Consider the following 27,953-nt stretch of genomic DNA (forward strand, 5'->3'; position numbering starts at 1 on the left):
AAAAGAAAACCAAAAGTACTTTGCATCGTCGCTCACTTTATTTCAGCGATATTCTACAAGTTGGAGAAAAAAAAAAAGGCATTTAGTCCACCAAAGTGTCTGACAACATTCAAAGTGAAAAAAATTAAACAAAACACGTGTGCATAAGAATATGGGTCTGGGGGAAAGTACTGCCATCGGTTTATTACAAAACAGAGCATGACAACCTGCACAAAACTTCTTGTAGTGTACCGACGTGGTTTTAGAACTGAGGCTTGACTTTTTTTAGGCTGGTTTCATCAAAACGTCGACAGTTAGTGAACACTTCTTTGTACATGATTTTTTTTTTTTACATCTGCAGGACAAACAGGATGACTACACTTCAAACAAAAGCAACGTTGAGAAGATCGTGAATGTCTTGGCCGCGCCGTTGCAGCATTTGACTAAGTAGTACAGTTTGCTGTTGACAATACTCAACAGCGACCCTTACGCTGCGTGCGCACCAAATCCGTCGCGATTAAATTGAAATCGACGTAGCTCGCGTGATGACGCGTTTGGAGCGGCGGGAAGCGTGCACGCGCACCGAAAATCCGCTCATTTCGTCTATTCGTCAAAGTTCGACGAATTGAACTTTTTACGCACTTCGCCTGGCGCCAGTCAATCACATTTAGGGATATACCGCGTCACACACAGCGTACCGCACACGACGGCGATTATTTTTGCGGTCAGCGGACACCCCGGCCTGCTCCGTACCAGCCTCTACAATTTTGCCAGCTACCAATACCAATACTAAAATAAAAGTGAGCCGTCTTGATATGTATTTTATCATTATCATGATTCTAATTATATATTTTTTACAACTGATGAACTGTGCCACGTCTAGCATTAGCCGGAACTACACAATGAACCACTTCATCCTCTGTGGCGGTAAAATGGCTGCAACAACCGTCGTCGTCGAATAAGCGAAGCCCCTCCCCTTTTTCTACGCTGTGCGCGAAAAAGCTCCAGCGTCACTCGGAACTCCCGCGGGTAAACGCTCGCAACGGATTTGGTGTGCATGGACCATTGCAGTTTGTCGTCTACACACACATATTCGTGATGTGGAATGAGGAGATTAAAACCCGCAATAAAAAACTCAATAATTCCACTTTTGCGCAGGTTTCAAAAACAGACATTTGCCAACGACTGAGGATCTAATAGAACGGAAGTTCTGTGTCCAGTACTCAATTTAGAAAATAATTTCATTTATCAAAATGGAAAAAAAACGAAAAAAAAAATGTTTCCACAATTTGTGATTGCAAATTTCCCTCATTAAAAAAAAAAAAATCAAACAGACTGAAAGGATAATTATAAAAAATTTCCTAACGTTGAATTAAAAGTGATTTTAAGAGAGTCTCTTTGGATTACTTTTTTTTTTTTTTTTTTTTTACATTTTGTACATCAACATTGGCAATTGGAAGACTGAAAGGCAATTAACGTTCAGTGTTCTACAGCATAAACACATATATGAATGGGGACGGTCGTCTTAAAAATGGTCCTTAATTGATTAATGGCGTGATGAGGCCCCTCTGTCTTCAGATTTATTTTTTCTTTTCTTTTTTTTTTCCCCAACAAAGAGCATGGATATTGGCAGACTGGCAGAGTGGGAGGGGGGTCTCATTATGGCTTCACCTGCATTGTGGCTTGAACTTTATTTGGGGACGCTGTAAGAAAATAGACATTTTGTACCCTAACTTTTAAACATCAACAGTCTCGGAAAGATGCGGCGACGTAGATGAACGGGGTTGAGGGATGTTTAAGTAGTATCGACAGCATCATTCTGCACATTTCACAGCTTCATAAATAAAAAGAAATACAAGATTAAGGCGTGGTCACATCTTATGATTACCTTTGAGCAACACTGTTAGTTTGTCCTAAAACGGGAACTCTTGTGAATTCGCCGACTGAACATACACGGTTACGTGGTTAGGAAACATCAGAGACGTTTTGAAACAATCGCGAGGAATGGATTCAAGAGATGGGGTAAAATCATGCAAAAGCTATTTAAGACAGTTGTTACAAAAAGAGTAGAAAAACCCAAGGAGCTAAAAAAAAAAATAAAAATAATAATAATAATCATCAGCAGAGCTTTTTGTCCTGCATTGCGACACGGTGGTCATTCAGCATGTTCTGCACTGCTTTCATTTGATCAAATTCAAACGCTGGAGTACTTCGGGGCAAAGTGCATCGGTTCTATTTCAAACCATATTGTCTTCCGAAGAGTGTCAATCAATCAATCGGTCAGTCAAAAACCAACAAACAATCACCACAGAAACACATTCAAACAGGACATTAAAAAGATGCGAATATCTACAAGTCATTCATTACAAACGTGCCACGTGGGCGTGTACACCACACTTGGCGGGGAGGCTAAAAAAACAACACGCTTCAGGGATGCGTGTGTATCGTTACAACCCAAAATAGAAAAGGATGACAGGGCGATGAATATCGGGCGAAGGGTCTCGCCAGATGCGAGCCAGGAGCTGACGAGGGGCTGACGGGAGATGCGGTCAGCTAGACGGGCAGACACCTGAGAAGAAAGAATCTGGACCTCCTCTTTTTTTTTTTTTTTTTGCTGTTGTTCAACAAGGAGCAGTCCTGCTTCGAGTTTGATGAAGAAAGTCTGCCACCTGCTGGTTAAAATGTCAAGTCGCCGCCCCGGGGAAGAGAAGTAAAAGAGGACAATGGAGAGAGGAGGGCGGTGGTGGTGGTGGTGGTGGTGGTAGAAGATAGTCCTGCTTGAACGGAAACCCTGACGTGACCCAATGGCTGTTCGGGGGATGCAGACGCATAACTTACAAGTCATGCCGGAAACATTTCATGACAATAAGGCATTCATTCAACGTAGCGCTGCGGCCACATGACCCGATTGGCTCGCGCGCACATTTCACAACACAGACGGAACAATGGACCACGTGTGGGAGACATTTAGGGCGTGTTAGGGAACATGCAACTTCATGTGGATGACACGTGAAGGCGGGCATGAGGAGCAGAGTGGCGCAGGCAGGCAGGCAGGCATCACCAACAGATGACGAGAGAAGGGATGAGTTAAAAACAGTGCGGCGCCGACAGTTAGTGGCAGCAAATACTGAAATCTGCGGAACCCCCCCCAAAAGAGACATGAATGAAAAAGTGACCACGTGAGCGCAAGAAAAAAATACTCACACGCGTGAGACACGTGTGGACCAGATACTAACGTGTCTGCACGAGATATTAAAGTGCACCCACCAGATACCAAAGCCTGCACATCACACACTTTTGTGGTCCATCAGTGACGAATGCATGTCCAGCGGATACACCAGATGCTAACACGTGCGCACCAAATACCCAAGCGGGCACAACAGACACGAAGACGCGCGCGCCAGTGACCAACGCGTGAACGCCCGATACCAAAACATGTGCACTGGATGCTAACGTGCGCGCCCCAGATGCTAACGTGTACACCGCAGATACGACCACGTGTGTACCAGATCCCAACACATGTGCACCAGCTACTCATGCGTGCGCACCAAACAGCAAGGTGTGAACAGCCGATACTAAAACGTGTGCACCGAATGCTAAAAACTACGCAGCAGATAACGTGTGCGCACCAGAAACTGACAAATGCACACCAGGTAATGTGTGCGTTCATCGGACATTTTTTTTTCCATTCATGTCTCTGTCAGGGGTTCCGTAGTCTTTTTTTTTTTTTTTTTACTAAACCCGCAGTATATTAATGTTTATTTTTGGTCATTTCTAGAATAGGGGAAATGCTGCACTAGCAAACCCCGTTTAAACAATGAAAAAAAAAAATGCCTACAGCCAAGTCATTAGAATGAGTTTAAAACGGCAACCGAAGACAGCTGAAGGGTGCAAGCTGATGTCGTTTTAGGCTCACAGGCGGTCTGTAAAATAATACTGACATTTAGGAGTGATTTAGCCACACGGCTCGTGGATTTTTGTTTAAAACCACTGAGAGAAGAGCTGAACGTGAAACTTTGAGCATGTTCCCTTTGCTGTCAGTTTTAGTTTAAGTTTTAGTGCTGAGAGGGTGAGGGGCGACCTGACGTGGGCCCCCTAGTGGCCAGTGAAAGTACATATTTGTTATGGGGTGGGACCTTTGCGTGCTGCTGCGAGCATCATTGAAGACATGAAATTTACTTTGACTCCCATCTCGCAATTAAAACCTGGTTTTCGGTTAAAAGCCAAGAAGGCCGCAGCCGTTATGGATGCGAGAGCATGCCGACATGCAAACTTGCCCTTCTCTTTCCCTCTCTCATTTCACCCCCACCACCAAAAATCAGCCGTCAGCGAGAGCCCTCCACCAGCCAATCAAACCACCTGGCCACTCTGCAGCCCTCAGGAACCTGCACAGTCATACAGAGGAGAGACTCCGTTAATGAAACACAACCGGACGATCCGAGACACAAACACAACGTTGCAGACACTTTGGTTTTAATCGGGAGGCAAGATCGTTTGTTTGCACCCCGGACGTATTTGAGAGCAGGGGTGTCCAAACTTTTTCGTTGGAGGGCCGCCCACAGGAAAATGGAAGGATGGAAGGGCCACTGTAAAATTGATTGGAAATGTTTACAACCCACTACCGTTATAACGCACAGACTCGTTATGTCCCTCGAGGTAGGTTGTAACGAGGTTGGACTGTGGTCATATTTTTCTGACAACCTCCCGTCTCACTCTTCAACTTTTTCAACCAACCTTGCGGGCTAATTTATTTATTTTTGTCATGTCGCGGGTCCGCTGAAAAATGGATGGCGGGCCGCAAATGGCCCCCGGCCCGTAGTTTGGACATCCCCGTTTTAGAGCGTCTGTTGGCGATGGAAATGAAGGGATGGGTGAGAGTTTACGGACGACAAAAAGGAGAGGGAAGGACTCATTTGTTTTTTGGTGGATTTTTCCCCCCCCCCCTGAAATGTAGAGCACAGTAAAAATATCCAAGTGACTTATGACACGCTACATTAACATTTATCAGCTCAGCGAGCAACTCTGTCAATGAATTTGCATCACACGCCTCCAACAAATGAAAACGTCCGTGCGATCGCAAAACTGCAATTGAACGAAATCGGCCGCGATGGCGCAGATGGAGCAAAAACCGACATACGCCCGCCCGCCCGCGCAAACACTCTCGCCAAAATCAGGTGGCGGATTCAGAGAAGCTAAAAATGGTGGCGTCTCAACGGAATGGCCCTTTCGAAAATGTCAACAGGACAAAACGGAAACAAAACGTCGATCACTTCTCATTTAAGACAACTTGAACATCTTGAACACTTGGAACGATAAGAAGCACGCGCGCGGTTTCTCACGCGCAGACACTGTAGCAAGGTCCATAAAATGATGCGAGTCTCTCAAAAACAAAGAGAAAGTCACTCACCACTGCGGCTACAACGGCGGTGGATGAGAGCTTACAAAATGAATGGAAGAGATGGATGAGACGTGGCAAGGAAGCCAAAATAGAAGAACGTCGCATGCGCGACGGTGAAAAAGGCTTGGGGGGGACAAAATGAGCTTCAGATATAGGTGACGGCACCTTTGCAGTTCTTCTCCATGGTGATCTCCACATAGGTGGTGGGGACGTAGCCCTCTTCGCCGCTCTGTTTCCTCGCCCTCGTCCAGCCGTCGCCTTTATCTTCCTCGATGATGTATAAAACCTGCGTTGGGGAAAAAATGACAGGCTGAAAGAAGCTGCGGGGGAGCTACTTCGTCCGACCGCAGACGAGAACTCTACAACCGAACGGATGCGGAATGACCCACTTGCAGTTTGTAGTTTACGGTGGTGTTGAAAACAAAATGAGGTCCCCTCACGTTCAATACAGCCAATCGTAGGGCACATATAGACAAGTGCGTCGGTCTTCAGCTACCCTCACACGTTTCCGCAATAGTTAATAAATACTCGATACTAAGTCCCCTTTTCATGGGTTGAGATGACCTTTTTTTTTTTTTTTTTTTTAAATAAAAAATGATTTGTGTTTAGGTCGCGGCTACATTAGCGGGACAAAATGCGACATGCTACACTACACCTCACAGGGAACAAAGGGTGTTGCTCCACATAACCAAGAATGAATTGTAAATGAGAGAAAATGATCCTATTCACCTCGTCTTCAGCTATGACCAGGGTTCCCTCATTCTGACCTGAAAGGGAAGAAAAATGAACAACTAAACACACGCCTACCAAACCAGGAAGGATGCGCGTTAAATGCGCATGCCCAACTCATGATTTGGTCTCGGAAATGTGAAAAATGGCCTTCGCGCTCAAGCTCGAGCCAGCGGACGAGGTTATGTGACCTTACCGTCAAAAGAGTACAAAGCTTTGCAGTGTCCGATGACGGGTAGCGGGTCGTCGTCATCAAATTCGTCATCGAAGTCGTGCGGGTCGGTGCTGGGGTGTCCCGGCTGCGGGGGGCCCGAGTGGTGATGAGGTGTGTGGTGCTCCTGACCGGCGTCTTCGGTGTAACTGCCTTCCGGACTGCAACGAGACAAATATTTCTCTTTGGTGGCTTTGCCGTTTGGGGACCAATTCATCGAAAGGGCCGAGCGAGTTTGGCGGGCGCGTTACCTCTCTCTGCCCTGGGGAGCGGGATGGTGGTTGTCGGCACTGTGCCTCCGGTCTCTGGAGGCCTGCTTTCCCTCCACCTCTGACAACCAAGCCTGTGAGGGGATTCAAGTCGCGCTTTTCAGAGAACGATCATTCGATTCAAATGTCATTTTTGGCCAGAAGATGGCGCCATCGAGACGATCCTTCCTCAAATTCGACGTCTTTGCATTTCTGGCCACAAGACGGCGCCATCGAGCTGATCAAACAATCCACCTCCCGCTCCCCGTCCTCCCGTCAAGGTGCGCTTACACATTTTCTGGAGGGAAAAACAAAAGGTTCTTTTCTGACCTCATGTTTGTGGATTTCGGAGCGGAGCTTTTCCATGTTGCAAATGGTCTCGGATATTTTGGGCTGCAGGCTGTTGGGGTCACCCATGTGTGGAGTTTTCTCATACACGTCTTTCATTTTGTTCAGGGCATCCCTAGCAGAGGCAAAGTCACAGGGGAGACGTCACAGGCTAATAACGAGGAGCAGACAGCACGCGCACGCACACAAAAGAACGTGACATATCCCACATAACTTCTCTTTCACTATTTTGCCTTTTGCGTACCGCTGATCCATCTCGATTTGGAGCTTGTTGTTGAGCTCATCAATTTTCTGCTGCAGCCGCTTCCTCCTCTGCTCGGGGGGCAAGTGGCTGTAGTCCTCCACCGATGGGGCCTGGAGGCAAGTTCAAGCACGGCAAAATGTCAACTGCTACACTTCATTCTCTCTCTCTCTCTCTCACACACACACACACACACACACACACACACGAATGTTGCACTTCATTCTCAAACAGGAGCCACATGACCCTCGCAGGAATACTCAAGAAAATATTTTTGTGAGTTCAACGGGGTTTCATCTACGGAAGAAAACGATGAGCGGCAGAAGGCGCAAAGTCTCTCAAGTGGGACTTGAGGGGGTGATTTGACTACGGGGCAATTTGGTGGATACAACTGGGAGGGTACATGCATTGAAACTGAGCCGGCAGCATCTTCTCTGGATGGCCGACCACTTACCATCTTGACAGACCACTGGGGCGTTTACGCATGAGCGATTCCAAAACAGCAAGCAGACAACATGAGAGTGCGGGTTAGTGGAATGACGATGCCAAATAGTTGGTGAGTCCAAAAGCAGCCAGCCAGATGCATGATGACTAATAGCTCACGAGCGACGCTTTGATTTTGCTAATGACCTTTTGATTCACGTTGGCGGTGCGAAATCGGGGGTGCCCGAACTACTGACTGACTTTAGCGCGTTTCAAAAAGTTGACAAATTGTAAAGTGGCCCCTTCAATTCTTCCTTTTTTTTTTTTTTTTTTTTTTTGCATGCAACCCTCAAACAAAAAAAGTTCAGACACCCCCACCGTCCTAAATTAATTGACGTTTTGTTCTGGGTTCACCAATTCGGATGAATATGCCTGGTCTGTACAATATTCAAAAACATTAATAAGAGTCTGGGGGAGGAAACCGAATATTCTGACATTTGTGCTGCAAAATTCGACCTGAGATATGAGTCATTCATTTTCAGCTGTTCGACTGAGAGCCACTTGACACAAATGACAGGAGTAAAAACCAAACAAGGCTTTTGTTGTCTTGTTTGTCTTACGGTACATTTGAAAGGGGACTCTCAATGGAACGAAGTCAACCACACAAACGGCAAAAAAAAACAACAGCACAGCACAGCACAGCACAGCACATCTGATGTTAGCCACACTGGAACTGCAACCCAAGACTCCCCCCAAAATCATCGGACCTCTTTTCTGGTGTGATTGCGGTAGAACTCCCTCATTCGTAATTGGAGGAAAAACACCAACAAAGCAGGAACTAGAACCACCCCCCCCCCCCACCCCCATAAAAAGAAAAGTGGAGAAGATAACAGAGCAAGGTGTTTGCAAGTGTCATCAAATAAGACAACTTTGAAAAGGATCAACGCCGATAGCTGCAGATTTGGCTTAGCTGCAATCTATTTGGACGTATCCCTGGAATCATTCTAAAGTCATTTTATGAGCTGCAGACATCCCGTAGGAAAACACACAAAATCATCAAGGCAACATGATCTGCCCGGAAGAAACTTGATTGACGCAACGGTACTTCCTGGCTCACCCCTCTTCTCAGCCCCTTCAAGTTCTGGGGGATTCGGGGGACTGTCGTCTTTATCTCGGACAGATACTGGTTGACTCGTTCGGAGCTGAACCGATTGGGAGGGAAAAATTGTGAGCTGGGCCGTGGCCGGGAGGAGGATGAAGGAGGTGGAGGAGGAGGAGAGGAAGACGGGGACTGGGGGGAGGGGGAGGGGGGAGGGGGGGGGGGGTCAGGAAGAGAGGATAAAACTGTAAGTCAGGACAGCACATTCGCTGGATGATGTCCTGCTACAATAAGTCCAGTTTAAATTTTTTGTCTGTCTTTGTGTCACAGAAATTTGCCCTTGAGGGTCAAATTGCTTCTTTTTAGGTCGCTTAACGGCAGATTGTTTGGTCATTGATAAACTAACATCGGATAGGACAAGATTGTGTCAAATGTTGCCCACTCGGCATCCACTGCAGCCCGGTCGTACTGGAAGGGGGGGGGGGGGGGGGATTCTCCTATCTGCGGCCCCTTCTCAAGGCTTCTCATTTTTCCCCCCACAGATGTTTTTTTTTTCCTTTGCCCCCCTGGGGTCAGGGGATGTCGTGAATATTTGCCAACCGGCATGTGAAGCCCTTTGAGACTCTTTTTGTGGTTACGGGCGATAGAACCGAATGGGACTTGACGACGGCACGACTGTCCATTTCTTGTGTTATGTGTTGTGTTATATTCCCGTATTTTGTGCTAACTGTTCTGTCAAGCACTTTGCGACATAAACAAAGCTGTCTTGTATGAAGGGCTACATAAGGAAATGTGACTAGAAACAATTTGTCATCAACACGCCAAAGCCAAATAACCAAAGCCGTGTTTTCATCGTAATGAGCTACGAGCACGAAATCGTACAATAAAAGTCACGGAATACAGGAAATCATTAACCGAGTCCTCACACCGAGTTTCCCGCGTGGCGGGCGATGCCGCCAACGGAGACGGGCAACAGAGAGATAATCATTAACCAACATTGGCCCTATGAGGAAGAGGAAGGTCAAGGTCCACGAACGTAGCAAAGATCTACGCTAGTGACAAAAACCTGTCAAGAAATGTCAACAGAACACAATATGCACTTCATGGACCTTGTGTGCGCGCCCAAGGATAATGCCGGCTGGGAAATCACAACGTCAAGTTTGAAATTAAGTCGCAGATAATCAAGCTAGCGTTCTAGACACGAGGCCAGTGACCGTCCGCGTACCTTTGGCTTCTTTCCGAAGAGCCAGAGTTTGTTCTTGGCTTTGCTCATGCTGTGTTTGGGGTCCGGCCGTGGCCCCGGGGCTCCGTCTCGCTCTCCTTTGGGCGTGCTGCTGATGGCCCCGTCCGAGCCGGTTCGACTTAGGTTCTGACTGAAGTCTTCAAAGGGGAAGTCGCCCGGAGGGTCAAAGCCAGACTTAAACGACTCCACAACAATGCCGGAATCCTGTCGGAAGGCCAAAGGAGTTTGCGTACGCGGGGCAAATTTAAAAACCGGCACGACGGAAAAACGGCGGCCATTCTTCTCATCTTTCCTCTTACGCACCCGTCGATCGTCAACGGCTTTGGCCGCCGAAACCATTCCTTCCAAACACTTGGAGATAATAGGAATGACTCTTCGTTCTGCTTCGGCGAAGCTTCGGTACGTCTCCCCGAGCTTCACTGTTCGCCGCTGATCCATATCTTGCAGATTCTGGAAGACAGGAACAGTTGCAGAGAGGTGGTGAAGCGCACCCCCCTTATGCCTGCCTGCAATGCACACGAATGCCACCCGCTGCCGTTCAAATACTTGATTTCTTTTATACTGCATACTTTTAATTCCAACTGATGTGACGGACCATTACCGTCGAGGAATTTCAAATTATGTAACCCAAGAATGATTTGCGACATTTCTTTTCAGCATCACTGCGAGCGGTTCATTTTTGGTGCGCTAATTTTTCTTGCGTCATTGCGTCCGTCACGCACCTGCGCCAGACAAATGTGGTTTCCGTTACCTTAAAGATGTGCGGTATGGAGTTGTTGAAATGTTTCCACTGCTCGGCGTTGAAGTTCTGCAGCTGGGCGGCGTACTCGTTTTTACTTTCGTCCGCCATGTGAGTCCGCAGGTAATACTGCGCTTTGGCCTGAACAGTCACAGTCATACAGAGCAAATGTCGATCGCCAAATGGAGACCGGGAAACGTCAAACGTCAAATAAACGACCAAAGATCATGTTCGCTGAAGCAACTTGTGTCTTCAACAAAACGTAATTCTTTGACCGAATGTGAAAACAAGACGAGTGGATATTCATGCCGATCAACGTTTGCATCGTTAAAGACGGCAGGCGGAAGACGCAGTTTGATTCGTGCTCGAATAGTTTGGGGAGGATTACCTTCTCAACTTCTGATTTGGTGGCATTGATGTCATTGTCTAACCTCTCAAAGGTTATTTGGGATTTCTCTGCTTCCTTACATTCTCGCTCAAACTTCTTTTTGCTCTGTGGATCGAAACGAAACAAGCGACAAATGAAAAAAAAAAACAATACATGATCCATGCCAAGAGAATGTAAAATATTTGTATGATTGTAAAAAGTCCTCACTTCCTCTCTTTTAGGGAGAGTAGTGACCACTTAAAAAAAACACCACAACTTGTGACTCAAGATTAAAAAAGCCACAGAAAAAGAAAGTGATCTGAATCAGACGGCGATAGTTTACTTCCTGACAAGCCACCTGGGTAACGTTAGTCGTGGAGGAAACACGGTGAATAGCTGAGACATTACTATCAGGTCACATGGTGGCCACTAGCAAGGCCCGACAGCCCACACACACACACAAACACACTTTGACTGGAGTCAGGGCCAACTCGGTGAATTAGCCAACAATTTGCAATGAGAATTCGAAGTCCATGCTTTGCCCACATTGTCTAACGGGTCTGCAAATTGCTTGGTGTTCTGCTCACTGGGTGAATCCAATTAAATGACCTCAGAAATGAGCAAATGGAATCTCTCCGGGGGATTCTGAAAGCCAAAAAGGGCCAAATGTGGCACATGTGCCTTGCTAAGGGAGGGGCTGGACTGCATTTGGGCCTGTGTGTCATTGCCTTGATCCCAAATGACGGTGTGATTCATCCATCCATCCATTTTCGAATCCGCTTCTTCTCGGGAATCGCGGGTGTGCCGCAGCCTATCCCAGGTCTCTTCGGGCGGTAGGCGCGGGGGGGCGGGGGTGTCACCCTCAACGGGTTGCCAGACAATCGCAGGGCACACATTGACAAACAAAAACCATTCGTCCTCGCACTGACACCTCGGGACAATTTTAGAGCGTTCCATCAACCTGCCATGCTAATCACAAATGGTTCACTTGTATCTTTTACTCCAGAGAAAAAGTCTACAGTGTAGCCTCCCTTCTCACTTTGCCCACCGTCACCTTTTTTAACTAACCTTGCGGCCCATGTCAAATGTCATTTTTAGCATTACGTGGTTTTTTTTTGGTCATGTCGTGGGCCGCCCAAAAACTGGATGGCGATCCGCAAATGGCCCCCAGGCCGCAGTTTGGACACCTCTGTCCTAGAGTTACCTCCTATCTCATGCAAAAAAAATTAAAAAATCCCCCCACCCTCCTTATTTTTCTCTCCCTACTTACGTTGTCCATCTGTTTCCAGCACTGATCCAAAAAATGCTGCGCCTTCCTGCCCTCCTGCAGATGCTGCTCACACACACACACACACACACACACGCCAAAACATTTACATGAAAAGGCAAGAAACACAAAACATACAAGAAAACAGAGAGCAAATGCACTGCTCCGCCCACAATTTTTCGGTGACGAATAAAATGACATCGCTGAATGACATGTCTGGTTATATTAACATCAGCATGACGGACAACGCACGTATTTAACTACGCCAAGCAACAGTGTAGCAGTGCAGTGTATTTATACAGGAATGATTATGTGTAATCCTCCATGAAGTGTCTCCAGTTGGTCCAGAACGCTGCTGCTGCTTGCCTCTTAACTGATACTTGTAATAAGGAGTGCATAACTCCTACTTTGGCGTCCCTTCACTGGCTCCATTTTAGAGTTCTTTGGAAGCGCCTATTATTTGGATTCAAATCTTGAAATGGCCTCGTCCCACCTGACCTCTTTGAGTTCTTCCGCACCTGTCCGGTGTCTCAGGTCTGAGGACCAGACGCTATTCGAGGTACCGAGAACTAAGCGAAGGCTGAGAGGGGATGAAGCCTTTTCCATTGCCTCGCTTTGAAAAGAGCTCCCGCTCAACGTCCGGCAAGTCTCCTCGCTGCCCATCTTTCAAACTTGTCATTTTTATTCTTTGGCTTTTGACTTCGCATGAGACTTGATTTTTTTTTTAGTTGGACGGTTTTTGTGCCTTCTACTGTCTTTGTTATTTATCGATTATTTTATTGTCATCTGAATTATTTTTGCTCCATGTACAGCACTCGGTAGACAGCGCTCTAGAAATACAGCTGAGTTGACTTGAGAATAGTCCACCAGCTGACATCTTTATTTTAAAAAAAAAAAAAAAAAAAACAGGTCTGCCTGCGTCTTCTTCCACAAATTTGGAAAGTGGCTTAAGTATTCCACTGAGGGAAGGGAATGTTCTTCCAAAGAATGTGAAGAGTTTATAGCAGCAGCAGCAGATCATGGGAGGAGAGAAAGGCAGATGTTTACCATCGTGCTCAACATATGTATCCTCTTGTGGAAGTCCAAACACAAAACAAATGTGAGGCAGGACAAAGAGGTTGGCGCACGCGAAAAGCATCAGCAGGACAACAATCAATAGTTTTGTTTGGTTTTATTTTTGGGCACCTGGCGACTTCATCGCTTCAGCTCAGCAGTGTCGCTTCGGTTGTACGTACGAGCTCGTTGTCGGTGTACTGTACTCACGTGCTTCCTCTCCGCTTTGAGGTCCTGGCTGTACTTCATCAGGGTTCCGTAAACCTTGTGGCCCATCTCCTCCGCCACCACCTCCCTCTGGCCCGCGTAGTCGTTCAGCTCGTTCAGTATGCCGTAAAATGACAGGCAGGATGTAAACCTGCAAAACGAGCGCGCGTGTGCAAGGGATCAACCTAATTGATCTGCGGTCATGTGCGGTCGAGTGATCTCATTCTTTTCTTGCTACAGTTAAAAAAAAAAATAAAAAATCAAAAATCACACGTTTGCCGACTCACCTCGGTTCCTCATCCTTTGAGCGTTTTGGACAGTATTTCTTGACCAAGTTCCTGGCGCAGAAGAGAAGGAAGTGAATGAGGTTGCTGTTATATTGGGAACATAATCTTAACTGGATTCTTCTTATTATTATCGGTTTAGAAAGGCATGAAACTGCCCGTGAAAGTTTGGTTACTGGCAAATTCAAAAGTGTGCCTCTGCTTTAGGATTAACATTTGACCTGAGAACTAAAAACAAAACCACAATCAGCAAAGTGGACAGTTAATTGTGTGGATTATCACGCCACAGCTAAACATGACGGTTTTTTTAATCCTTCTAATCTCACATTAGATTTGACTTCATCATGGTTCAGATTCTGTAACGGTAATGTGAAACATCGACATGCTTTTCTCTTAAAACTCATTCAGTACCAGCCAATTCCGGACCAAGTTTGAAAAGACGTTTAAAAACGTCTTTGAGAGTGAATGAGTTCAAATTAAAAGCCATTAGAGAAAAAAACAAAAAAAACAAACACATGTCGCAGGTAGATGAGAGGATTTGATTTTTAAGCAACTGTACATTCCAAAAAGTACATCTGCAAACCAAGAAATTTAGGCTTATGATAAGACTCAAGTCGTGCACAGTAAATCGAACGTAGCAGCCGTGGCTAGCTGGCTTTGGCTTGCAGTGCTAATGCCATCGTAATATTTCTAGCGCCGCTATTTTGTTGTATCGGTCCTCGGTACTTTCACATTGCACGACTGCAAAACAGATGTACATTGTCTGCGACCTGCTGTGTCTTTTGTGTATTTTCGTACCTTAGCTGCTTGGCGTAATTTTGCTCAATTTCCAACCGCTCCTTGACAAACTTGGCATAACGCTCCAGGAAGTCGATCCCCCATTGAGTGTGCTTGTCCAGATTTTCGAACTGGTCCTGATAACAGATGAAGAACATCAAGAGGGACAACGACATCAATATCATCGTGGCGAAGGAAATTTGCGAGATTGATTGTAATGAGGACGCTGCCTGTATCCTTTGCAGTGACCATGAATCCGATATTTTTTGTGATTTGTTGTACGATGCAGTGCGAAGGTGCTGTGCCAAAGAAGAACAATTAAAACGAAGCCCAGATGCAAGAGTCCGCAAACAATTTCAGGTGCTTTGTTGGCATCACGGGAATTTGTTTTGCTCGCGCCAGTTGAGCTGCCGCGAACAAGGGTCGCGCGATTGATGGCTCGACAGCGATTGTCACGATCGGCCAATGCAGCTTTTGCTTTACCAGAGCGGTGACACAACTGTCGGCAGAAAAGGCACGATTAAAAAAACAAAACAAAAAAAAAACGTTTGCTATCCTGTGGGCGCTAGACTAAGTTCGTATGTCTTTAACCCTTTCAGGGACAGCGGTTACTACAGTGGACAGGTGATCATGTCATCAGGTTACAGGTTATCATTACTGATGCATGAAAGGGTTAATAGGACAGAGAGTGTCGTAACGCCACCGCTCAAGTGGAAAAAACTCGTTTCCAGGTGGCTGAATATGAGCGCAAACGCGCACAAGAAACAAACACCCACACTCAACGTGAAGTGAATTGTTGTCAGTGAGCACCAACTTCTTTCGAAATTTAACATGACATGTTAGCCGGCTAGGCAGCTCTGTGATATTTCCAATTAACGTTAGAGAAAGGTCCTAATAAAAATAAAAATATCCTTTTTAACGTTCCGAGAAAGGATATACAGTATGTGACAACTAAAATATTAATGAATCCAATTTTCTCTTGTAAAAAGGGTGAGTGACGGGCAAAAACAACAAGAGAAAGTCGATGATTCGGTTCCTGGGGTCCCAGAGCTCACGCGATCAAACTGCAACCACGGTTACAAACATTCATCTGCATGTTGCTCTTAATTGCTACTTCCCGAGCTACCTCTCCACGGGCTCTGACTTCAGTGTCAACACAACACAAATCAAGTGAATCAAGCGGAACAAACATGGGCCGCAAAGGAAATGCAAGGGAAGCGATTTGCTCGTTCCTCAGTCAGTATTTTCCAAACACGGATAGCACGGGAGCTGTGAAGGGTGGTTTGGCAGCGCTGCCATTCCGACACGTGCCCTCATTGCGGGGCCTCTCGAGTTTATTTTTGTCACGTTTCGGTATGAATTTGCTGCTAAAATGAAAACGACAAAAGCATCTGGCAAAACAGGTTCGGTAGAAATACGTCATTGTATTTAAATTATGTGGCAGGCACCTTGAGTTTGATACGTATTGTGGTGTATCGCTCATACTGTAGTTCAGAAAGTTAAAAAAAAAAAAGGATTAATTTTGGTGGCATTAAATTCCTTATTGCGACTGGTTTGCAGTTCATGTGAAACCTAATACTGGCACGAAATCTCCTCAAAGGCGTATCCAGGTGACGTCACTCGACTGTATGTTACAGTGATGCGCTCCCTCTTACAAGTACCAGTGAAGAGGCGAGCAGCAGCACTCTGGACCTACTGGAGACGCTCAATGGAGGATTACAGTCATCCAGCCGAGATGTGACGAAGACATGAAGGACCGCCTCTCCAAGTGCTCGTAAAAAAGGGAGAGGCTTGACTTCAGCCAGCTGCCAGAGATGAAAAAAAGCTGGATTGGACAACGGCACCAATTTGCCGGTCCAGTTTAAATCCATATTCAACCGACGATCAATATTGCAGCAGGCACTGGCTGTTACATCAAGCATAACATTGAACTGGCCCTCCGCACCTCTCTAAAAGGTACAACTCTAATTACCGTTAGTCAGAGAAGTACGATCCGAGTAGCAGGCGCGCGCGTGCATGTACCGATGCTACAATAGCCCACGTGAACATTCCATTTTGGAGCCGCAGCCTACTTTACGAGCAATCGAGCCGCTCGGGTGCGATTAGCGATCCAGACATCCTGTGCGCATTCCATGGGACGAGGCAACGTTAATTGGCACGGAATATGCTGCTGGGACAAAAGACTAATTGCCCACTGTTGCATTCCAGGGCAGACGCACAAACAGGGCTTGTCTTCCCCTTTCCACTACATTCTTGGGAACGTCCTTCTATTCTGCGGTTGTTTCTAGCCATGCTAAAAGGGACGCACCGCTGGTTGGCAACGTGCGCTACAAGATAAATGATGACAGATCAATTCCTGGAAGCGGTGGAAATGATTGTCTCGACACCCTTGCATGTACAGACCCGCCGAAAACACCCAACGTGGAGGAAGTGTGGCATTCATTACCATAAAAATACTCTGACTAAAATGAATCAGACCCTGGAGCACCGGAGTACTTCCATCCAGGACTCGTCATCGGTGAGTCAGGCGGATCGATTTAGATTGAAGAGCGCGTTCAAACCATGACACAGAGTTCGGCTTGAGTCACTTGTCACAAAAGCTATTTGGCTACGCTATCCCACGCAGCAGCAAACCTTTGCGGAGGTAGAGAATGTCGCCCTCTCGTCGGGGTTGGTGTTGTATAACCCCAGGCAAAAAAAAAAAAGATAGAACCGTCATGTTCCACAAAACAATTTCAATTCAAAACGCCTAGCTTGAAGAAACGCTAACAAAAAAAAAAGAAAGGAAGAAAATTGTCATAGTCACAATTTATTCTTATTATTATTATTTTTTTTAGAGCACATAGTGGAACAATGTCTCTGTACAGACAAGACCAGGCTGACTTTTCTATTTCTAATTTGCCACAAATGCGACGGAGCTGTTGTTTTCCGGCCGGGCACACGTGATGTTTGTACTTTAGTGCCCACCCTATGTGGAGCTGGCTCTGTTGATCTGAAAACAAGGCGTGTTCGGGCGCAATGTCGTCCAAGTCTCATACTGCCGCGACGCAACGCATGTAGGCCACTGGCCAATAATAACCTGGTAGACTTGAATGGTAAAGGTAGCGAAAACATGGAGCTATCAATCACAACTCGCTCCGTGTTCCAAGCAAGGACGATAGTGAAGGCAAACAGAAATACGTAGAAGAGCGGTAGAATACGGGTGCTTATGTTATGGAATTTTTTGTGATCAGTATGATGCAACGGATCCCATGAGACCTTCACCCCGGACGTCACATGATAGATCACACACTGCAACAGCGACACAAACAAATTAATAAATGCTCACCGGAAGCGCATTCATAACTTAGATGAGATGGAAGAATTTATTTCCAACAGTCTTTTGCCCTCGTTTCCCGAGCGTGTCTTGGCTGCGCAGCTTCCAGTCTTTTATGTTTCCTTTTTTTTTTCCCCCAATCAGACTTCGATGTGTCGCCAAGCTAATATTATTCACCCGACACCTTCAGAACCCCAAGCGCTGGCGTCGTCAAATACGATTCACCATTCCACGCCTCACGACTCCTCAGACGGACGGTGGCATTATTCCGTCCTCTGATTGGTTCAGCTTAAAATGCAATGCCAAAGTGATGAACAACGGCCATAACGGCACCTAACATGAACGAAAAAGAAAAATAAAGTCGCTAGAATAGTTTGTGAAAAGTAAATCATTGCCTAGCTTAATGGGAGACCTGACGCGGAGGCGCGGGGACGCACTTTTGCAGCGTCTTAAGTGCAGAATCGATGGCACGTATGTGTACCGTTTAAAAATGCTTCTAACACAAAAATATATCAAATATTAATAAGACGCACACAGACACACAACTCTTTTCTTTTTCCTCATTTCTACCTAGCCTCTTCGCAATCGACTTGGGCATCAGTTCACGGGCGACGGGCCATCGCGATCGATGTAGCCGTATCTCGTCTCAGGTGGGAGAATAAAGTCAGCGGATTGACCGTGACAAACCTCGTCATGGTCTACAAACATAAAAATGAAGGACTTTCAAGGTTTGGTGTGCCTTTTTCACAAACTAAAACAAGTACAGGATGTACACTTCAGTCCCCAAAACGAAATTTACTATCTGGAAAGGAGAACACATTGTGTCACGCGAGCACTTCAGGTTTCAGAGCAACCTGATCCGTCGGTTGTTATGCTGCCGTCACGGTTTACGTCGACAACCCGACGGACTGGTTTGTCTCAACTCAGCTGCAGAATCCGACAGCTGAGGTGCAAACGAACAACTTTCTGACACTTCCAAGCCCCAAAATATTTTGCATCGCTCGATTTTCATTTGCGTGCATGGATTTTGCAAATGTCAAAGAAAACATTTGAGTTTCTCTTTCCGAATCCCAGGCTTCGACCAAATCTGTCGGGTTGCGCTCGTTGATTTTGAGTGAGCAATTTCAAAGCCACAACAAGAAACGACTGCTTTTATTTTAGTCTACCAATACATGTAGGCCGAGAAATTTGCGCTTCAATATCAATTTGATATACTCGACATCAGGGGTGTCCAAACGTTTGCATTTGAGGGCCGCATTCAGAAAAATGCAGGGATGCTCTTTCAAATTTCGACTTTAATTCTTTAAACATGCGAAAATCAGTCAAGCGAGCAATGATGTCTTGAGAACATTTTCTAGTTACTTTGGAAAATTGTTACAGAGCAGATTTCCCTTAAAGGTGATAAAGCAAATTGCTTGGGATTTTTTTAAAAAGATTTTAGGGAGGCCGACGGCCCTTGATCTCACTGGACGAGATCCACCCCCCCCCCCCCCCCCCTGCACCGAACAGTAGCCGAATCCCATTTCCACATTCCGAAGCAAAACAAGAGCAAAGTGTAGCCAGGGGGCCATTTTGAAAAACAGTTACGTGAGAATGAGTCATGTCATTTATGCTTCTAAAATTGAATTGTCTTTATTCGTCAGTGTTTTGAAGAGACATTGTCTTCTTCAAGTCGTGAATTCACTCGTTCATTTGTATCTCTGCACATCTAGAAAAGCTGTTCAGAATTGTGAAACAATTCATGAGTAGCAGTGGCACTTCATTATTTTTTCAACACCGTGCTTTCTCATTCTGCCAACTCCACCCTCTTTTTTTTTTTTTTTTTTATAACTAGCGTTGCGGGCTGTGTCAAATGTCATTTTTAATATATGCTGTGGGCCAATTAAAACTGGATGGCGGGCCGTAGTTTGGACATCGCCGCTCTTCATGGCGGCCACCATCTACTCTGTTGACTGTCCAGACCTTCGAGAAAAAGAATCAATCAAAAGTTCTCTAACCACGCATCCCAAATGAAAAACATGAACGGCTTCACGTATGACATCCTGGAAGATTTCCAGACAAAGCGCCATTCCAAATCGCACAGGTTTAAAAGGCGCGTATTTGTCACGAGAAAACAACTCCAGAGCGAGACGGAGTCATGACACGCCGTACTACAACTAACTCGCATCGTAAAAGGGGCGTGAGCAACGTGGCTGGCGGCAAAGGCAAAAGTGAAAGTTGGAATAGAAAATACGAGCGATGGGGAAATAAAAACAACATTCCTCTTGCAGAACTTGATTTTTAGTAGCGACGTAAGTGCTTTCAGAACACGCAATAGGAAAAAAAGAAAAGAAAGAAAAAGGCGCAACTAAATACACTAGCTGGAACCTTTTAAAAATACGTTTAAGGGAGAACTTGACCCGCGGATTTATGAGTCGTTAAGTCCTGAGTGGCAGAATGAAGGGAAGTGGGACGTGGTAATGGACACGAGACTTTTCCATCCTTCAGTCATTTGAGGCACCGGACTTGCGGTGTCGTACCCGAACGGAAAGTCGTACGGGTATCACACAAGGAGCAGAGCAGCTTGTTTGTGCAGAAAAAAGAAGTTAGCACAACAGTTGCATCTTGACAGGAGGTGCCAAAATCTACAAAGCGCTGCCAAAATTCATTTGTGGCGGCCCAACACGGGTAAATGAATACGCGGGAAACACTGCGACCGTTTTATTTCCATGACATCACTAATCGGATCAGCGTTGTTCCATTTATAAACATCATTCGTTACTAATAAAAACATCAGTCAAGATCATTTCTGCAAATTTGTTCTTTCAGAAGTGCGTACCAAACTGGCAGCCCCGCGCGTTATTCCGTAGCCGAGACGTAGTTGGCCGGTGGACTTCTCTTCCCAGAGATGCGACGCCTGGCAGCTTCACCCCCTACGGACGCTGACAGGGAGACTACGCTCAAGCGCTGACTCGGTGCTACAATGTGTAATTCACGGACAGGTTACCAGGGTAACCAGAAGACCTCTACGCCGGCAGCTAGTTAGTGTGTAAATGAGCAGCGCAGATTTAAGGGCAACACAGTTTTACGAGGCCTTGAGACTCTACTTGCCAAACACAGAGACCCTGGGAAAAGTCTTGAGGTGTAAGAATTGACGTTGTATTCTCATATACAAAAGGCCTTGCCTCAAAGACACGAGAGAGGGGAGTGAAGGGAGAAGTGGGGGCCGGGGGCGGGGGGGGGGGGTGACCTAGTTAAACTTGTCTCGTGTATATACGTTCTCTGCACCGAGAGTTATTCGTGGTGCAAGTGCGCATTGCTGCAAATACCAACGAAAAGCCGGCCTTACTGTCACACATGCATTACCGCGGCAGAAAAATGCACCGCGAATTGATCGTACATGCTGATAAGGTGACATCATGGCGTGGGTTTTGTCGTGCCTGCACACAACACGGACACTCCGTCAACACAAGACAGCGGAAAGCAAGAACGGAGACAGATTCGTAACTTGGCCAAGCGGCGGTTGACCTTATTGGAGAAAAACTAAAAAAAAACGAGTTCCTGAATTATTATTTTCATAACACTGCTGGACAGCTGCAGTATGTGAGATGTCACAAAATGTAGCAAAGATGGCAACAATGTAAAGAAGAGCCACCGGGACCAAACAACATCACATCTGTCTTCTTTTCATTGAAATTCGAGAAATTTGGTGCCATCCAGGTCTCGATTTTCTCCAGACAGGATCAAAGTGGCCTCAATGAGAAAGACCTGACAGTCATCCGCATAGCAGTGGAAGGAAATACCAAGTTTCTTGAAGATGGGACGCAATGGAAGCAGATACAGTGAGAACGGGAGAGGGCCCAGAATTGAGCCCTGTGGAACACCCCACATAGGTGGAACAGTCCGTGACTCAGAATAAATAAGACAAACACAAAAGGTTCTGTCGGCTAAATAGGATCTAAACCACCCGAGAGCGCTACCGCCCATGTATGCATGTCACATTTTGGTTGCAATCTGGAGCTCTGAAACAGTATGGCCTGGCTGCTTTGAGTCAGAATGCAAGAGGGATTTTCAGTGCACCCCGTTGAAAACTATCTTAATTGGGTCACGCAAATGAGATGAAATAATGTCTACACCCATGCTTGAAAACAGGACTGAAAAAAAAATGACAACAGCCAGCAGGGAGTTCAAGTATAATAACTACGTTTCACAGCTGGGAACAGCAGAAAAATTCCCATTTTCCAATTTTCCGCTTCTAAAAGCCAACATTTCGACCCACGGGCTGATGAAATGGCAGACTTTTGAACAGATGACTTCAAAAAGTGACTGCACTCAAGCCAGTGAAGCACAGCTGCAGGTCTGACTGCAGCTCTGCATCATGCCAAGTCATGACTGTGAGAGGTCTGGAAGTGTTCCCGTCTCCAGTGAGTCAGGTTTCACTTCCTGGAAAGAAATGATTAAAACACTGCCGATAAAAGGAAGACAGGATTCGGTGTACAATATAGTCGCTGTGGATGGTATGAGGAAACTCACACTGAGAATCGAAGAACAAACGTACCATCAGGTGAGGATCTTAAAAGGAGCTATTCTCTTTTTTTCACACTTCCGCCAGTTGCTTCATCTCATATTAGCAAAAAGTGGTCCAGGTGCAACACTGAGCCAAGCTAGTGTGACAGAATTCATTTCACCCACAAATGTGGCCTGGTCTCGCAACTCTACTCCACTGTATTTCTCAAGCGCTTGAAAACAAGCACCGCCGTATACAAAGTGCTGCACATGGTCCTCTGTACCTCTAATAGTGTCCAGTACGCAGACCTGAGGCGCCGGACAGGGGTGGAGGATCTCAGAGGTGGGATGAGGCCATTTCAAGATTTGAGAACAAATCATAGAATTTTTTTTAAAAAGTCAGCAAAGGCATGCTAGAGTTGGAGTAATGTGCTCCCTCTTACAAGTACCAGTCAAGAGGCGAGCAGCAGCATTTTGGACCAACTGGAGACGCTTAATGGAGGATCGGCTGACTCCAAAGTAAAGTGCATGACAGTCATCCAGACAGAATTCGACAAGGGCATGAATGGCGGTTTCAAAGTGCTCTTGGGAAAGGCGAGGCTTGACTTGAGCCTGACTGCCTCCGATGAAAAAAAAGATGGATTTAAAATCACTGTCCAGTTTAAGACCCAAGTTCGAGACTGTGGGCTGAAGGGCCCAAGTCTCCTGGTCAGAAGCGGTCAGAAAATGTGTTGAACAATAATTTTACCTTGGAAACTGCAGTTGTTTGAAAAGTGTCTAAATACGGGCAGCTGCCAAACAGCTGCAAGGGTCCAGATGTGAGCCCAGGAAAGGACAGGCGGAAACCAAAACAAAAATAACATGCGGCAAGTTTAAAATATTTGCAATGCCGACTCTGTTGCCTTGACCTGCAACATAACAGGAGCGTTTATAAAAAAAAAAACACCAATCAGTGGAAAATGAACAAAAATAACTTGATTACTTGGAACCCCTGCGTGGAAAACGAGTGGATTTGCAACAGGATTCAACTCTGAAGCAGCTGGCCAGAAAGGAAAAAAATTCAAACATGGAGCCCCTTTTTTTTTTTTTACAAAATAAAGCTGCATCTCAAAAATGTCATTTGTAAACCCTACTCTCATGACTTTTTTTTTTCCGCTTCCCTATCACACCATCGTCCTCACTCACCATCATCACCATCATCCTCATCATCATCCTGTCGCTCGGACGGCATTTTAGCACAGTCTAATTAAGGCTGACGACCATCCTCACACACACATACTAACATGGCCTTCTTATAACTTTTCACACATTCAGCACTGAAGCCGTCCCTCGCAGATATTTACCCCAAGTTGATTTCCGCATTCAAATATGATCTCCTGATTGTGGCTCCGCGCGACAGAATCATGGGTAAAGCTCGCATTTTCCGTTGTGGTGAGAACACACGAACGTCGTCAATAAAAGCCCCTTTTTTGAGACGTACAGACAATTTGTTGATGACCAATGTCAAATAAAAACAACAAACGTTTTGGTAGGTGTCCAAATTATTCTTTTTGTTCTATTCATCATGAAGACATTTTTTTTCACTTGCCATCCTATGGATCATGGCTGCGAATGTCGCTAGCCACGGTAGGATACAATAAGAGGCCTGAGGCGTCGTGAAATATTGAAGCTTTTCGGGTATCAAATGTTTTTCCACACTGACTGTGCACAGGCTGCCGTCTGAAATATGAGGATGAAAACATGTTCCATTGCTTCACAGCATGTGTGAGAGTCCAACAGACTGTTTTCAACTAATTAGCTGACGGACGTAAAAAAAATTAAAAAAAATAAATAAAAGTCAAAAGTCCGGTCAGCCAGTAAAAGATTGTAGCCTCTGCGCTACTTTGCCACCCTCTCCCATTCGGCAGAGTAGACCACCTGCCAGTCTCTCATCCCTAAGCCAGACTCGGCTGCTCTGCTTGTCCTTGGCAAATCTGAGTCCGACACACAGAACAAAGCGCCGTGTGGCAGCATCCAAGCACTCGTGCGAGGGTGCAAGCACGCGCGCGCTCTCTACATACAACGGCTAATAGGATGTTCCCCGCTCACTTTGTAACGTCTTCCGGAATACAGCCAAGACACGAGACAAAAAAGACAGAGTCACATTGAAGAAACCGGGACTGCGACGTAAAGAGCAAGCAAGGGTGGCCATAAATGGAAAAAAAAAGATGAAAGAAAGGCTTGTTTCACTGATTAGTCACCGTTTAAGATGATCGCATGGCTCACAATTTGATACACACTCACACACATAAACATTAGTATTTATTTTATCATGGCTGTTTAAAAGATTCATGGTTCAACATTAACAGCGGCCCGATGGCCCGGGACCATTACGTGACAGTTCGGTGCCCCCAAAATTCATCGATGCTGGCCCGACGCGCAAGTACACATGTCTTACTTCTTACATAAATACAAATGTTTGTGTGCTTAAAAAAAATTCTTTGTCAATATTTTGAGTTTTATCCTTGTAAATGATCAATGATAAGTGATCTATTCACCGGAGTACAAAACATTTTTTTTTTCAATTCAACTGTATTTATACATTTGTACATATGTACTGTACATACATACATACACACTGTATGTGTATGTATATGCAGTATGTGCCGATATATATACAGTATGTATATGTATATGTGTAATAAATAAAACAATCATTTTATCGTTCTTTTCAATTTCAAATACGTTGAATATATGAAACTGTTAGAACGCATCACTAAACAGACAGCGCCAGTGAAGTGTTTGGCAGCCAATCAGGGTGAATGTTGACAGCCAACGCATTAATCTCATCAGAGGATTATGATGGTCGCTCAGTCTGCGTGTCCACTCGGAAGATCGTTGTGCGCTTTGTTTACTGGTACTCTGACACAGACCGACACTGGAAAATTTGGTTTGACAGTACAGTACGCTAGTAAATTTGGTTTTATTGAATTTATCAGTTTGATCTGGTTTCTATTTTTATTTCTTCATTTTCAACTGTAGCACCCATTCAAAAAATAGACAACGATATCTTTGGGCTTGCTTAAATTTCCATAAATCTGTGGGATTTTACAACGTGAGTTGTCGATGGCCTTCTTAAGGACCTGCCGTACATGTCACGTAATTGTAATTTTTATGTCCGGTATGCAGCTCGGATGCCTCATTCAATTACTGTAAACAGACAGCAGCAGCAACTGCAAAATAAGTATTCATTGAAAATAAGCATTTGGTGTCTTGGCCAATAGTTGAAAGGTGCCCTTAAAAAGGTGCAAAATGGCTCCGCTCGCCGATCTCATTGACACCTCGCACGTTTCATGCCATAGTTGGGGTCCGTGTGAAGAAGGCATTGAGGCCTCTCACATCAGCGCGCCTTGTTCACTCCGCTTCAAAATCACAAGCAACATGCCAGCCTGTTGTCTTCGCTAGCATTTTCTTATGGCACATTAGGGGCTGAGCAAAACAACAATTAGCCTATTTTGAACTGCGGTTCATAACCGCGGAGTTGATCTCAGCGCCGTGAATTACTCCCGCGTCTTACTCACACAGCCACGTAAACCAGAGGATGCTGCTGGGTTAGTCCATCTTGTCGCAACTCACAACGCCCCTTTCGCAACCATAATGGCTTCTGATCAAAAGGTGCGGAAATCGTTTTTAGGTGAAGCGCATTATTCCGTTGGATCGTGTGTGTGCGAGTTCTTGGAGAGATGCTCGCCTGCTTCCTGACGACTGTCGAGGTGCCCTTGAGCAAAACTCTGACGCCACCTCCTTCAGATGGGGAGGTGCAGAATTACCGCGCAGACTTTTCAGTCTGACGTCTCTCCTCGCAGGCTTGCGTTTGTGACCTGCTTCTCTGCGGCGTGCAATGTAAATATACAACACAGTGGAAGCGGAATTTGCCCACAAGGGAGTAATAACAGGGTCCTACAAGCCTTTTCAGTTGGCGGGCCATCATGAGTCATGTTGTGGTGGCCCGACCAAAACTGGTACTGGCCCTGTATGTATATGATAAAATATGATACGTTTCAATGAAGATTTCATATTCAGTGTCTTTATATTGTATTATTAAAACATTGATGAAAATATTACTTCTGTGTAGTTACATTATATTGCTCTATTTTGGTCAAGCCATTCCTGACAGAAGAACCTGAAAAATATATATTATCTGGGGAAAAAAAAGATGAAGAAAACCCCTACCTCTCAATAAAAGGATCACTGATAGAGGATAATTTACATTTATGAAACTCAAAATATTGACCAATAAATGTATGTGGCCAAGGGGCCACTGTTAATGACGAACATAAAATCGTAAAAACAACGATAAATCAAATATATAAGCAGTATAGCAGTTCTACAGGTGCAACATATCTATAACAGACTTTAATGTTTAAAAAAAAACACCGCTTTAAAAGAAAACAAGAAGGAGAAATAAGAAATATTGTATTTCACCCAGACACTCACAAATAAGTCATGCCCATGAATGTAAAGTAACCTACATTTATTGGCGCACAAACATTTGGAGTCCAAATTGTTTTGCTGCTCAGATGATCAGACTCAGAGGTCTACGATAAGTAGTAACTAACAGTACGACTTGGCAAGTTAAAACAATTAACTTTGATTTAGCTTAAGATGATCATTTGAGGGGCAATGCATGAAAGGCGCTCGGTGTCTTCTCAATTTTTGTCCGCCCTGCTCCGAGCAATCCCTGCCAGCTTCCTTCCAAACTGGGTGTGACACCCCCCAAAAAAATCAAGCTCAAGATCCGAATTGCCGGGCAGCAGATTGCATTGAACGGGGCCAAACAACAGAAAAGTGCTGCTACGTGCACCCTCGTCGGAGGAGGAGGCGGAGAAGGCGTGCAGTCTGGAGACCTGCCTATTGTTCCGCCGCCGCTGTCACAGGCGGTGAGGTGCGCCAAGGGTTAGCTTTAGCATTAGCCACTCGTCTAGCCTTACACGAAGCTTAAAAAAAAGGGTAACGCGGTACCTTTCTTCCTTTCTACGTCCGCTCCCCGAGTTCAACAACACGAGAGACACACGCGGACCACTTCCAAAGTGGTGTTAAAGAGTTCAGAAGACTTACCCAGAGCTCCGTTCCCCAACTCATGGCGGATTGCCCCTTGCGAGTTGGCCGGGATCAGACAGCTTTTTCCCCCACTCGGGTTCTCCTCAAACTGCTGCCAAAGGCGAGACCGACTACAAACTGTCTGCTCGCACGCGCACGCGCACACACTCCTCCTCCTCTTCCTCCTCCTCCCGCTGCTGCTCTCCGCCCTGCGCAAACCTCAAACCTGGGGGCACTCCTCGAAAACAAAAGACGTTCCTCTTCATCCATGACAAGAGTTAATTACCATTCTGAAACGAAGCCGTCTTCGCGTGGCTTTATCAACAGTATTACAACCTTCATCTTACACGCCTTGAAAAAAAGTACACGAACTGCTAATATTCATATTTACTGTTCTTCATTTATTATATTCTGAGAGGTGTTAAACAGCAATTATTTACAACTATCAAATCGACTGGAA

General features: G+C 45.6%; 1 protein-coding gene across 5 annotated transcripts; it reads right to left on the bottom strand.

Annotated features, from left to right (window-relative positions):
• Positions 1-16: 16 nt before the first annotated feature.
• Positions 17-27,936, bottom strand: fnbp1l (formin binding protein 1-like). 5 transcript variants are annotated; one of them, XM_086115317.1, is made up of 17 exons: positions 27,512-27,935; positions 14,635-14,750; positions 13,840-13,890; positions 13,556-13,703; positions 12,296-12,358; positions 11,047-11,151; positions 10,671-10,799; positions 10,223-10,369; positions 9,902-10,123; positions 8,695-8,868; positions 7,158-7,267; positions 6,896-7,028; positions 6,569-6,660; positions 6,303-6,478; positions 6,107-6,144; positions 5,543-5,663; positions 17-2,787 (listed from the first exon to the last, which is right to left on the bottom strand). In XM_086115317.1, exons 1-17 carry the CDS (start codon positions 27,533-27,535, stop codon positions 2,336-2,338), a joined length of 2,301 nt encoding a protein of 766 aa, XP_085971443.1. In that variant the 5' UTR covers positions 27,536-27,935; the 3' UTR covers positions 17-2,335. The 5 variants fall into 5 exon arrangements, with proteins under 5 accessions (XP_085971443.1, XP_085971444.1, XP_085971446.1 ...); XM_086115320.1 differs by having other exon boundaries at positions 2,638-4,364; positions 27,512-27,936; XM_086115318.1 differs by lacking the exon at positions 8,695-8,868 and having other exon boundaries at positions 27,512-27,931.
• Between the last annotated feature and the right edge of the window lie 17 nt (positions 27,937-27,953).

The sequence above is a fragment of the Hippocampus guttulatus genome, chromosome 7 (assembly GCF_054856545.1).
Source record: "Hippocampus guttulatus isolate MCC_2025c chromosome 7, RoL_Hgut_1.0, whole genome shotgun sequence".
NCBI classification, from domain to species: domain Eukaryota; kingdom Metazoa; phylum Chordata; class Actinopteri; order Syngnathiformes; family Syngnathidae; genus Hippocampus; species Hippocampus guttulatus.

What these genes read in the sequence shown, in the direction of transcription:
- fnbp1l (XM_086115317.1), bottom strand. Translation starts at nt 27,535, where the DNA reads ATGAGTTGGGGAACGGAGCTCTGG. An exon ending in AATTACGCCAAGCAGCTAAG is followed by an intron (nt 13,891 to 14,634) that starts GTACGAAAATAC and finishes CTTCTGCGCCAG; the next exon opens with GAACTTGGTCAAGAAATACT. An exon ending in AGCTTTGTACTCTTTTGACG is followed by an intron (nt 6,145 to 6,302) that starts GTAAGGTCACAT and finishes CTTCCCTTTCAG; the next exon opens with GTCAGAATGAGGGAACCCTG.